This window comes from Gymnoscopelus braueri, assembly GCF_963280865.1.
Source record: "Gymnoscopelus braueri genome assembly, chromosome: 13".
Lineage (NCBI taxonomy): Eukaryota > Metazoa > Chordata > Actinopteri > Myctophiformes > Myctophidae > Gymnoscopelus > Gymnoscopelus braueri.
The window spans coordinates 37,384,063-37,396,267 of NC_137615.1; the positions used below are offsets into that span (position 1 = coordinate 37,384,063).

The 12,205-nt window shown below is 43.5% G+C and overlaps 1 protein-coding gene across 2 annotated transcripts in view; it reads left to right on the forward strand.

Moving 5' to 3' along the window:
• Positions 1-11,461, forward strand: part of LOC308099033 (myosin-9-like) — a 49,168-nt gene extending 37,707 nt beyond the window's left edge. For both annotated transcript variants that reach the window (XM_080447570.1, XM_080447569.1), the window contains 14 exons: positions 147-353; positions 1,394-1,498; positions 2,052-2,204; positions 2,360-2,608; positions 2,918-3,130; positions 4,226-4,438; positions 4,597-4,758; positions 5,315-5,443; positions 5,644-5,732; positions 6,195-6,318; positions 6,791-6,999; positions 8,610-8,718; positions 8,944-9,116; positions 9,685-11,461. In XM_080447570.1, coding sequence (XP_080303696.1) covers positions 147-353; positions 1,394-1,498; positions 2,052-2,204; positions 2,360-2,608; positions 2,918-3,130; positions 4,226-4,438; positions 4,597-4,758; positions 5,315-5,443; positions 5,644-5,732; positions 6,195-6,318; positions 6,791-6,999; positions 8,610-8,718; positions 8,944-9,116; positions 9,685-9,793 — 2,244 coding nt within the window. In that variant the 3' untranslated portion in view covers positions 9,794-11,461. The remainder of the gene's footprint in view (positions 1-146; positions 354-1,393; positions 1,499-2,051; positions 2,205-2,359; positions 2,609-2,917; positions 3,131-4,225; positions 4,439-4,596; positions 4,759-5,314; positions 5,444-5,643; positions 5,733-6,194; positions 6,319-6,790; positions 7,000-8,609; positions 8,719-8,943; positions 9,117-9,684) is intronic.
• The last annotated feature ends 744 nt before the right edge of the window (positions 11,462-12,205 follow it).

Sequence of the window (12,205 nt, forward strand, 5' to 3'; positions counted from 1 at the left end):
ACCATCTTCACATACAGTACACGCTTAATGTTGTTTGTCACACAGCTGAATCTCAATGAAATGATTTGAAACCAATGTTTATACCCTCTTTTAAACGTGTACACAACATTGAATCTTACACTCCCTTCATGGCTGGCTCCCTGCAGAACAAGGTGTCGGTAGAGAAAGCCAAGCAGGCTCTGGAGTCGGAGAGGAACGAACTGGCCATCGAGCTGCAGACGCTGAACCAGACCAAGGGGGAGTCTGAACACCGCAGGAAGAAGGCGGAGACCCAGCTGCAGGAGCTGCAGGTCAAACACGGCGAGACTGAACGCAACCGACAGGAAATGTTCGAGAAGATGTCCAAAATGCAGGTACGACTGAAACCTGGATGGGATTGAGTTATGCATTTGTTTGTTCTGTGTTTTAGGTTTTTGAATACACAGCACTCATTTCATAACATATCATTTCTTTCTGGGGATGTTATTCAAAGTTTTTAAGCTTTTATTGCCGTCTAAAGGGTCATCCACAGCAGGAATGAAAACGGTAACAATAAATATAGATTTTGAATGAAGCTTTTGTTCTCAAGCTGGTAATAGAGAGAGGAGTGTAGTGCCCAGGATCACTTAGAAAATTGGCACCGGGTGAAAAAAAAATCACACCCTGTGTGAAGTGGGCGGTGTCTTGCTAGCTAATCACAGTACTGAATGGAGTCAACCAATCATGTACAAAAAATAAATACATTTATTGAAACACTCTTTATGATGGACAAAACCATAACTTGAAAAAAACAATGCGTCATGTGACACTGGCCAATCACAGTCCTGAATAGACTGTGATTGGCCAATCACGGTGCAGGATAATTGTACAAATTATCCTGCCAATCACAGCGCAGGATAATTGTACAAATTTCCAAACCTCACTTATAGGGGCGGTTTCACCGCCCAAAAAGGGTTACAAAATCGTGGGATAAAAAAAATAAGCTGGTAATAGCAAAGTTATCCTAGGACCTTTTAACCTTTGGTTATGCAAAGGTTAAAAGGTCATTTAGCCAGCAAGTTATTTAGACGGATGCCAGGTTCATTGTTGACCTGATTTCTTTTTTTGAATATACTGTTTAGACTGATGCGAGGTTCTTGGTTTACCTATGAACCTAGATTACTGAGGCACTACACTGTCTCTATGCATTTGATATGTGTTTACCTTGCTTACTGTAAATGGATAAAGTCTGCTAAATGCCTGCTAAATGCCTAAGTGGTAAAGAGTCCACACCACAACTATGAGGACGACACTGATGAACGATCATTGTCAGCCAATCAAAAATAAATCTGAATTTACAAGGCATCATATTAAACACGTCACGTTCAAGAGTTGATTAATGTACTCCTGCATTCATTCTGCGTCTCTCTGATAGGCGGAGCTGGAGTCTGTGACTGGCTTACTGAGTGACGTGGAAGGAAAGTCCGTCAAGGCCAGCAAGGACTGCTCTGCTGTGGAGTCCCAGCTCCAGGATGTCCAGGTACACAACCACACTGTCAAATCCTGAGTGTTCATATAACTCTGAGAGTGTACAAATTACTGTCGAATTCTGATGGTTCATTTAACCCTGAGAGTGTACAAATGTGATTTGTACACTGAGTTACAAATTGATAAAGGAACACTCTGTGCAAACTAAACAATAACGCACTGCTGTGTCCTGAAAGCTCCAAACTTTGTGAATGTCCCATACTGTATAGCTCTTAGGTAGATTTAAACTTTATTGTCATATCACAGGTGTAAATCTCCTCTGACCAGCAGGTCAGATATGAGTACCGTAGATAACCTACAGTTATTTATTTTTAAATGTTCCATTGGACAGGATGTTTTCACAGTGAGGTTTTCACATGTCATAACATTGTATACGGTCACAAATGGAATTATAATGTATCGTATACTGCAGAAGCATTAGATTATGTCTACAGTCATAACCACTGTAAAGTTCTCTTTCTTTCTCCTTTGCAACATTCTTCCTTGCTTGGTCACTAATTTCTTGTCTCTTTTCCTCTCTCCCCCCTCCATATTCTGTACATCAGGAACTGCTCCAAGAGGAGACTCGTCAGAAGTTGTCCCTCGGCACTCGTCTCCGTCAGCTGGAAGATGATCAGAACAACCTACGAGAGCAGCTGGAGGAGGAAGAGGAGGGCAAGAGGACCATAGAGAAGCAGCTACTGACGGTCCAGGCTCAGGTAAGAGACCTCCTGGTCCCAAATACAGAGGTGCTCTTTGGAGTTGAGGGTTACAGAGATGCACCCAGAGTTTTGGTGATTCATATGAACCAGAAATGTTATGAGCCTCAAATGTGTGGGACACTCAAATGTAACGGTACCTCTCGTCTTGGCAGTACGCCGACTTGAAGAAGAAGGCAGAGCAGGAAGCTGGCTGTCTGGAGAACGCAGAGGAGGGCAAGAAGAGATTTCAGAGGGACCTGGAGTCAGTGAACCAGCGCATGGAGGAGAAATGCTCCGCCTTTGACAAGCTTGACAAGACCAAGACACGCCTGCAGCAGGAGCTGGATGACCTTATAGTGGACCAGGACCATCTCCGACAGATCGTCTCGAACTTGGAGAAGAAGCAAAAGAAGTTTGACCAGGTGAGAAAACATAGATTTGTCAACTTATGATATAAAGTAAAAAATGACAATGCTAAAAGCATCTAAAAGGATTGAGCGACACATGAGCTGTTCGCATTCAATAGTATTTGAATGATTATAAAAACATTTCAGTGAAGACAATATGACTAAAAAAGAATGGATCAAGTTACGTTTTGCAGGACAGGGACATTCTATCTAGTTGTTTAACACACATTCATTTACTTCTTTCTCAAAACTTGATAATCCTACACATCGGAAAAAACTACCAAAGTAATAATAAGTTTGCCCCTTATTTTCCATCCTTTCCAGATGCTGGCGGAGGAGAAGAACATCTCTGCCCGCTATGCAGAGGAACGTGACCGTGCCGAGGCTCAGGCCAGAGAGAAGGAGACCCGTGCTCTGGCTCTAACCCGCGAGCTCGAGTCCCTGATGGACATCAAGGACGAGACGGACCGCAACAACAAGCTACTGCGAGCTGAGATGGAGGACCTGGTCTCCTCCAAGGACGACGTCGGCAAGAGTGTAAAGCCTGTTCTTTCATTCTTTCATAGAACCTCGGTTATCGTTGCTGTCGGGCAGAAACCTCCTATATTCACATTTTAACTTTAACTGTTTTTTTCGTTAATTAATGCTCTACTTGATCATACTACAGCGTCACTCAGATCTAGTTGATCTGCTACTTTTGCTGTATTTGAATCCTGAAAAGTAGGTTTTGGTCATATGAGGTTTCCATCTGACAGACATTACATTCATAATTCTCCATTTATACTTTATGTGGCAAATTACGGATCTACAAGCCCACAACGTGTCTGATGCGACGTGTATAGCTTGTAGATTGGCGATTTTCGGTGCGTGACACAATGCCCAACCAAGTTTGAAGTCGGGCATAAGTGTGTGTGCTTATATTTATAACCTGTCCTGAACCAAAAGGGCAACTTTGGATTGGGTTCAGATTTGATTTCTGCGTTACAGTTTGATCAACGTTTGGGGGTTTAAGGGTCAAGGTACGGCATGCAGGGTTGAGAGATCGGCTTAATTTATACTTTGTCGCACAACCTTTTCTATCAACAAAAAATATATATTTTTAGCTCGAAAAATACGTAATTTTTATGGGTGCTGGAATGGCCCACGGTACCTGTCCACCATCAGAGAATCTAGGGGTTTGAATCAATCGTGGAGCATCTGGCTTTCCAAGCATGTATAAACGTAATTGATCGTGTCCGGTGAAGGGAAGCCCGGCGGGGAGTGCAATTTTTGTCACTGTGCTAGTGACTCCAACTGGCATAATGACTACTCTGAATTGATTAGTAATGTGATTAAGTATAACCTGGCCTTTAGGGTGGTTAGGATGTGAATGTAGTGAGTGGAAATCAGTCATAGGTCCTCGCAAGCATAGGACATGCATGATGCATGATGTGGTTTCAGTCTGCTTTTGATTATATGCATTCTGTTCCTGCAACATTCACATCTACCCTCTACACAGTCTAACAGTTTAAAAAACCCCATCACTCCACCCCCTCCTGCCCACCATCAACCTTGAATACCACTACCACTGTCCTCTTATCTCAAATACTCTGTCATCGCCTCTGTGCCCCGGCCCCCACCCCCATGTTGCAGGTGCATGAGCTGGAGAAGTCGAAGCGTGGCATGGATCAGCAGCTGGAGGAGATGAGGACCCAGCTGGAGGAGTTGGAGGACGAGCTGCAGGCCACCGAGGACGCCAAGCTGCGTCTGGAGGTCAACATGCAGGCCATGAAGGCCCAGTATGAGAGAGACCTGGCTGGACGCGACGAGATGGGAGAGGAGAAGAAGAGGGCCCTGGTCAAACAGGTAGGCTGGTCTGCATACGTACAAGAAAAAATATATCCAGAAATTCCCAATTCAAGTGAATTCAAACAAGCAATTTAGGCCATTACACAATTGCGAAATAACTTTTTTTGCATTGTGTTGTGCTGCTTAACTGATCTTGAGTGTCTGTACCTGTGCAGGTGAGGGAGATGGAAATGGAGTTGGAAGACGAGAGGAAGCAGCGTTCCGTTGCCGTGGCAGCACGCAAGAAGATGGAGCTGGACCTGAAGGAGCTGGAGGCAGCCATCGACAACGCCAACAAGAACCGCGACGAGGCCCTCAAGCAACTTAAGAAGCTCCAGGTGTGTGTGTGTGTGTGTGTGTGTGTAGAACAGTACTTCTCAAACTTTTTCATGTCAACAACCCCCAAATTGACACGTATAAAAGATATGCCAGGGACCCCCCCTAAGAGAAGATTTGTATGACTATAGTAGTGATTATTTTTTTAATTTCAAGGACCCCCAGTTTGTTATGCATTAGGCTACGGACCCTCTCTGGGACTCCCAATCTATGCTGTAGTATCATCTGTGTTCATTTAACTCTGAAAGCGCACAAATGGGTCCATTTGGTTCCATTTGTACGCTCTCTGAGTTAGAGACGCATAAGGGTCCATTTCGTTCCTAACTATCAATCATTTGGCTGGGGACCCCCTGGAACCACCTCAAGGACCCCTGGGGGTCCTCGGACCCCATTTTGAGAACCACTGCTGTAGAACGCATCACCCTCTGAAACATCTCGACTGCTAAGTCAACCCAGCTGAACATTCTTAAAGACTACAGTGTTTCCTGTTGTCGTTTTGTCTGCTGTCCAGATGAATGTTGATTTTATTCGTGTCTCCGTCTGTTCCTCTCCCCACAGGCCCAGATGAAGGACCTTCTCAGGGAGCTGGAGGACACCCGCATCTCCAGAGAGGAGATCCTGGCCGTGTCCAAGGAGACTGAGAAGAAGCTGAAGAGCATGGAGGCCGAAATGATCCAGATGCAGGAGGTCAGACCTCACGCCTCTGCAGCTGCCTGTTCTATTGTCTGTTAATTGCACCCAGACAACACTGGATGAATACACTGTCTATATTATATTAATAACCGATTATTCTTGAGTTCCGTTTGACCCTACCTACGATAGCTTTGCTTAGTAGTTCAATGAAAACCACTTCTGCCCACACTGACGATGAGTTGTTCCTGTTTCAGGAGCTTGCATCTGCAGAGCGTGTGAAGAGACAGGCCCAGCAGGAGAGAGACGAGCTCCAGGATGAGATCAACAACCAGGCCAGCAAGAAGTAAGACGATACTTCTCCATGAAACCAGTACTACCGAAGCCAGATTGTTGGGCCCGATCCAATTTTGGGACAGTCCTAGCATTTAACTTATTGGCAATCAAATTGATACTTATAGTATATTCAAATTAACAAAATGTATGAATAATAATACAATGAACAAGCAAACGAGTAAATACAAAATACACACAAACTGAACATTATTTTATTTAACCGCTTAAGCCCTATCCAAACATGTTCAGAAGTAGACGATCTACAAGCGCACGTAGATCGGCTACTTCTGAAAATGTTTGAATGTTCAGTTAGTGTGTATTTTGTATTTACTTATTTTAAAGACGACACCTTATCACCCACACTGTTATCTGCAGCCATCCCCCTTCGTCCCTCCTTTCCTGTGTCCTCCACTCTCACTTCCCTCCATCTCTTGTTGCCCCGTTCCTAACTGCTCTCCTGTCCGTCTCTCAGTGCCCTGATTGCGGAGGAGAAGAGAAGGCTGGAGGCGCGTATCGCTCAGCTGGAGGAGGAGTTGGAGGAGGAGCAGTGCAACACTGAGCTGGTCAACGACCGACTGAAGAGAGCCATGCTGCAGGTCTGTACATCAACAGCATTTAATGTCTGTAACTGAACCTCATGTTTAACCACTTAAGCCCTGCTTTATACTTAAGCCCTATTTTATAAGAAAATAGCAGATCTGCAAGCTCACAACTTGTCGCAATGGGACACATTGCGACAAGTTGTGAGCTATTTTTGCACCTTAACAATTTTCACCTATGACATGCCCAATATAGGGACACCATGTTGAAAGTGGTGTTAACATGTTCTAATGTGTTGATGCACCACAATAAGGTGGCAAATAAAGTGGAATGTTAAAATTGAGTCAGTGTAATCAAATCATGGAGATATGTGATTTCATTATGCATCAAATACTGTATTTTGTGAGGTCAGAGATTTACACCCCTACGGTCAGCATTATAGCATTTTCTATTGTCGGAAACCTTTGAGATTCTGAGTTTGCTGAATCAAAAAAGAACAAGTCCAACAAGCCTCTCTGTCCCGCTCAGACGGACCAGATGAACGTGGAGCTGACTGCCGAGCGCAGCACCTCCCAGCGCATTGAGGGAGCTCGTGCCCAGCTGGAGCGTCAGAACAAGGAGTTGAAGATGAAGCTTCATGAGCTGGAAGGAACTGTGAAGTCCAAGTACAAGGCCAGCATTACCGCCCTGGAGGCCAAGATCGCTCAGCTGGAGGAACAGCTGGACATCGAGACCAGGTAAGGACCAGAGTCTCTGCGTGATTGTAGGCTGGTCATATTGTACTAGCCTGGTAAACCCTCCCTCCGGAAATCTCATTTCCATTTGATTCCAGGAGTGAGTCTGGCCTGATGGCTTGTATGGGCGTTTCTAGCGCATTACCAAAAAACCGAGCCTATCAGCGTCGTCGCACATCGTTCTGTGATTGACAGCGACAGTTGGCCAATCAGGTGGTGAGTTCGAATGAGCCCGAATGGCACCGAGTGCAGCCTGAATGCAGCCGACAAAACACGAACGGCAGCCATTGTTTCTGTGGGCAGTTTTCTCCGCTATTTTTGGGCGGTGAAACCGCCCCTATAAGTGAGATTTGGAAAAATTTACAAATATCTTGGGCAGTGAAACCGCCCCTAAAAGTGAGGTTTGGAAATTTGTACAATTATCCTGCGCTGTGATTGGCCAATCACAATCTATTCAGGACTGTAGTTGGCCAGTGTCACATGACACATGTGCATAGCCCTATATAAGCAACCATAACTTTAAAGTTAAGTTATGTTTTTTTCCATCATAAAGAGTGTTTCAATAAATGTATTTATCTTTTGTACATGATTGATCGACTCCATTCAGTACTGTGATTAGCTAGCAAGACACCGCCCACTTCACACAGGGTGTGATTTTTTTACTTCAAAAAGCTCTCAAACTTCTATTTTGAGGCACGGAATTTACTTATAAGATATCGTTTGGATAGAATTTAGTTGTTTAACTTCATATATGTGGTCAATTAATCATGACGGAGCCTATTTAAAAATAAAAATTTAGAGAACCGGTAGGGGCGGGCAGTGACAGGCATGTATCCGAATAAGGCAACCCATTTTGGGCATGGCCGTCTCAAAAGTCCCGTTGCGTCACATTAGTCTGGTGAACTGCTGATTGGCTGAAGGGGAAAAAAGATCATTGGCTGAAGGGGTTGTCAGTCAACGGTATTACTCCCGCCCAACTCCAGCCCACAGCCAATATTGCAGAATGGGCGATCAGGCCAGACTCACTCCTGGAATCAAATGGAAATGAGATTTCCGGAGGGAGGGTTTACCAGGCTAATATTGTACACGATGGTGTACTTGGAAATCAAGAGGAGATGGTCTTTGAATTTTTTGCAGCAGGGTTTTTGTTTGCATGTCTATTGTCTACATATCTCCACAAAAGTAAGCCAAACACAGCTCGCAGCGTTGGTCATGGCGTCACAGAACGGTGTGTCCGTTCTCTGCTACAGAAAGTTACACCAGCCGCTAATACACCATGAAACGGTAGTGCTGTTAACAATCTATTCACCAACAATGTCATTTGGGCGGCTTCACTTAGACTTACAGTATAGCCAGTAACTAGCTATCAATGGCTGGAAGATTGGACAGGGATGCCAAGCTGTTATTAGAATGTCCTGTAATAACTCTCCAGAAATGCTGCAATGGGCTTGTACATTCTGTATATTTGATTTGAACACTGTTAAGAGGCTTATTGAAGAGAATGTCATATTATGAAAGTCAAATACTGTATATTTCAGCAGTATAAAATGTATTTCTGGAATAAGTTATGTTATGGAGTATGAGCCTGACCACATGCTGTGCTCCTGATCCAGGGAGAGGCAGGGGGCCTCTAAGCTGGTGAGACGTACAGAGAAGAAACTGAAGGAGGTCATCCTTACCGTGGACGATGAGAGACGCAACACGGAGCAATACAAAGACCAGGTCAGTTATTTACACTCGCTGCTTTACAAAGACCTCATGAATGGTACTTTTATGGCATTAAGTTTCTCTATTCCCCCTGGCATTACTGTTGGATACAGTTTTTGGGTGTATTGTAAATTAACATCCATAGACTTTTTGGTGTCTTCTCCACATCGCTATCGATATTTCATAAAGGTTATTGTTCTTATCTCGTAACATGGCGGTTTTCTCATGGTTTCCGTTCAGGCAGAGAAGTTGAACTCTCGCATGAAGCAACTGAAGCGTCAGCTGGAGGAGGCAGAGGAGGAGGCGCAGAGGGCCAATGCCAACCGCAGGAAACTGCAGCGCGAGCTGGAGGACGCCACCGAGTCGGCCGACTCCATGAACCGCGAAGTCAATGTTCTCAAGAACAAGCTCAGGTGGGCAGCAGGACTTAGACTTTTCCAAACATCTCGGCTCACTTAATCGAGAAACCTTGCTTTTACACTAATCTCCATGCTATTGTGGTGCCCCCCGAGGGACAGCGAGTGCATTTTCCGGCAGCGGCTGCTGCCGGCGGCGGCGGCGGCGGCTGGAGCTGCCGGTGGCGTCAGCTTTGGGAGTGTGCTGCGTTTGTGTAACGCAGTCCCCACTAATATTATTTACGATTCTGTGCATATCGGTACTTAACTCGGACGCCGCTTAGTCGAATAGCATATATACGATCATTTGGGTGAAGTGTTAACATGACCTTTTCCTCTGGGTTGTTTTGTGTATCTTTTCTTTGTTTTTGATGTTACTGAGATAAAAAATCATTGTCCATTTAATGAATTGTAGAATTGATAAAAAGATTTCCCATCCATATTTATACCACCAACTACATAATCATGTCTGCAATGAGTTGCTGTCATAATAACTAGTAAATAGTCAGTGTGGTGCGTATCTTGTGTGGCTTGAATTCACTGTAACAGAGGTGACTGTAGCACTGTTTGTTTTTGGTTGTTGCAGGCGTGGAGACCTGCCCCTTACCATGCGACGCATCGTGAGCCGTGCCGGCATCGAGAGCGACGAGGAGAGCGAGCCCAAGGGTGACACGCCCGAGCCCAAACCTGAATGAAGAACCCCAGCATGCACTTCCTGCTCTTTGAATGCAACATGGATTGACGAGACCCAAATACTGACACCAAACACACACACACACACACACACACACACCTACTGTATGCAGAGGACACACAAGCAAACAATACTGTATGAATAAAGAGGCAGGGAGTCTTCAGTCTAAAGGCCCTCATAACGTCTCTCCCTTAATGCTGACAATCCAAGTACACTCTCCCAAATGAAGAAGCCAGTAAACGCATAAATATGCTGACAATCACCACACTGACATGTACTTATATACACACATACACTATTTTTGGGCCAAATTAATTTTTTTCCTCATGCTTCATTCTTCGTGCTATGGGAAGAAAAAACAACCAAGAAATAGATATGAATGATATTTTTTATAAGGAAACATTCCGATGATAATAGTCCTGTTTTAGGATCTATTTTTCTAATTGAAGAAAGAAACAATGAAAGAACTATAAATAAATGAAGAAAGCTTACTGGAAGAGGACCAAAGTAATATCGCAATCTATAGAATTGTATTGTATTCAAGAAGTTTTTATAATGGTTAAGTATGAAAAGTACAACATGTTTATGGCTCTTTGCTCGCTCTCTCACCTTAGTTGTTAACATTATGTGCTGACATGTACCCTTTTAATGTAGTTGTCGTTACTACTCGACACGACTATGCTTGTTGGGCTTAATGATTCGATAGATACACATTTAAAGTGCATTTAACGACATGGATTCACGTGCAGCATCACACAAATTGTGTCCCGTTGGCGCATAACGAAGGTGGTGGATTGTGCTAGATTTTGCACTGACATGTAAAATGGTGGCTGAGGCATTGCAATGCTGAGGCATTGTAAACCACGTCAATGGTGACAAAGTTTCACACGACTATGCACGCGCTCATATAGTCACGCACCCAATATGCCGACAGGCCTTAAATACAGTTCTCTACTGTGCAAGGTTTATTTCCCCTGCTCTGGACACATGTAGATTTTTTTTCCCGTATGTTTCTTTACTACTATCAATGTTTTTTTATTGATGCGCAGGGTAAAACAGGGTGGTGGGGTTGATCAATACTCACAGCACGCACTGTATTCTCAGGGCACAGCTTGATGGGGTGGAGGAGGTGAAGTTTCTACACACCAAAGGGAGTTCGAAGGGAAGGTGGAGGTTGTGACTACTGGCACATTAGGACATGGGTGACCAGTACACAGAAAAATCCTGTGTTCATTTAACTATGAGTGTAAAACTGAATCCTTGGGTATAATTCTTATACTCGTGACTTAAATTAACACAGGATTTTGCTGTTTACCATAGCCTAAATACACTGTATCCTGACAGTAAAGTGACGATGCAAAGAAGGATCTATCATATCAGATAAATGGTGATGTTACAGTGAGAACAGAGATGAGACAGTGTTAAGTCTTCCCTACCAGCTGTGCTCGAGGTCTGCTTTTTGGCTCACACTGCTGGAAAGTGAGAGGACTGTTATAAGGATAACAGACAACTAAAGGATCTATGTGTCTATATTCTTTCGCACTTAAGAACCAAGAAATGAAGAGAAAAACCTGGAAAAGTTTGTCTGCACCCCTGGAAGCGAAACATTGAGAGACGATTTGTGAATTTGTTGGTATTATTGCAATAAAAGAGGCTTTCTAAACCGCTACATCTTGTCCACTTGGGTGTTTGTCGCTATTTTACAGTTACGTTGATTATGGTGGTTGCTATTATGTTTTCATACAGTATCTAAGATGACACTGTCAAAGCCAATGGGTTGTTTTTGAATTTGCATAGCCTCACCAGCAGAGGGCAGTCTAGGTTCTGTTTACTACTGGACAAGCAGCAGAGCATAATGATGTATCAAGTCTGAACCGGTTCTATCACTTAGCAGAATAATAGTCAACAAAGATGCACACATTTGGGTGAGAACAGATTTTATTTTAATTTTGTGTGTGAAATCCTAACCTCACTGCAGTTACAAGTCATTTATACTAGACATTTTCAGGCGAGAACTTTAGTAAAAACATTCAAATACAAGAGAACAGGTAGTTAAACATGCAAAATTTAAAACACATTTTCTGTAATGGCAATATCCATTTTATACTCATGAGATGAGTGAGTGGGAAAAACACGGGAAAATGTTCATGATCTATGATCATTGTAACAGTTTAACTTCATACTTGAGTCCTTGTAAAGTAGTCGATGTACTTGGTGTATACTGTATTGTTGACTGCACCTGTACATTTCTCTGGATAAACTAGGCTACACATTTTTGTAGCCTAGGCATTGTGAGCTTGTAGATCTGCTATTTTCAAATGGCATTTAGGCTGAAGTGGTTAGTGTATGTTTTGTAATAATCAAAATTGACATCTAGTAACTAAAGTTTTAAAATAATTGTTGTGGAGTAAAA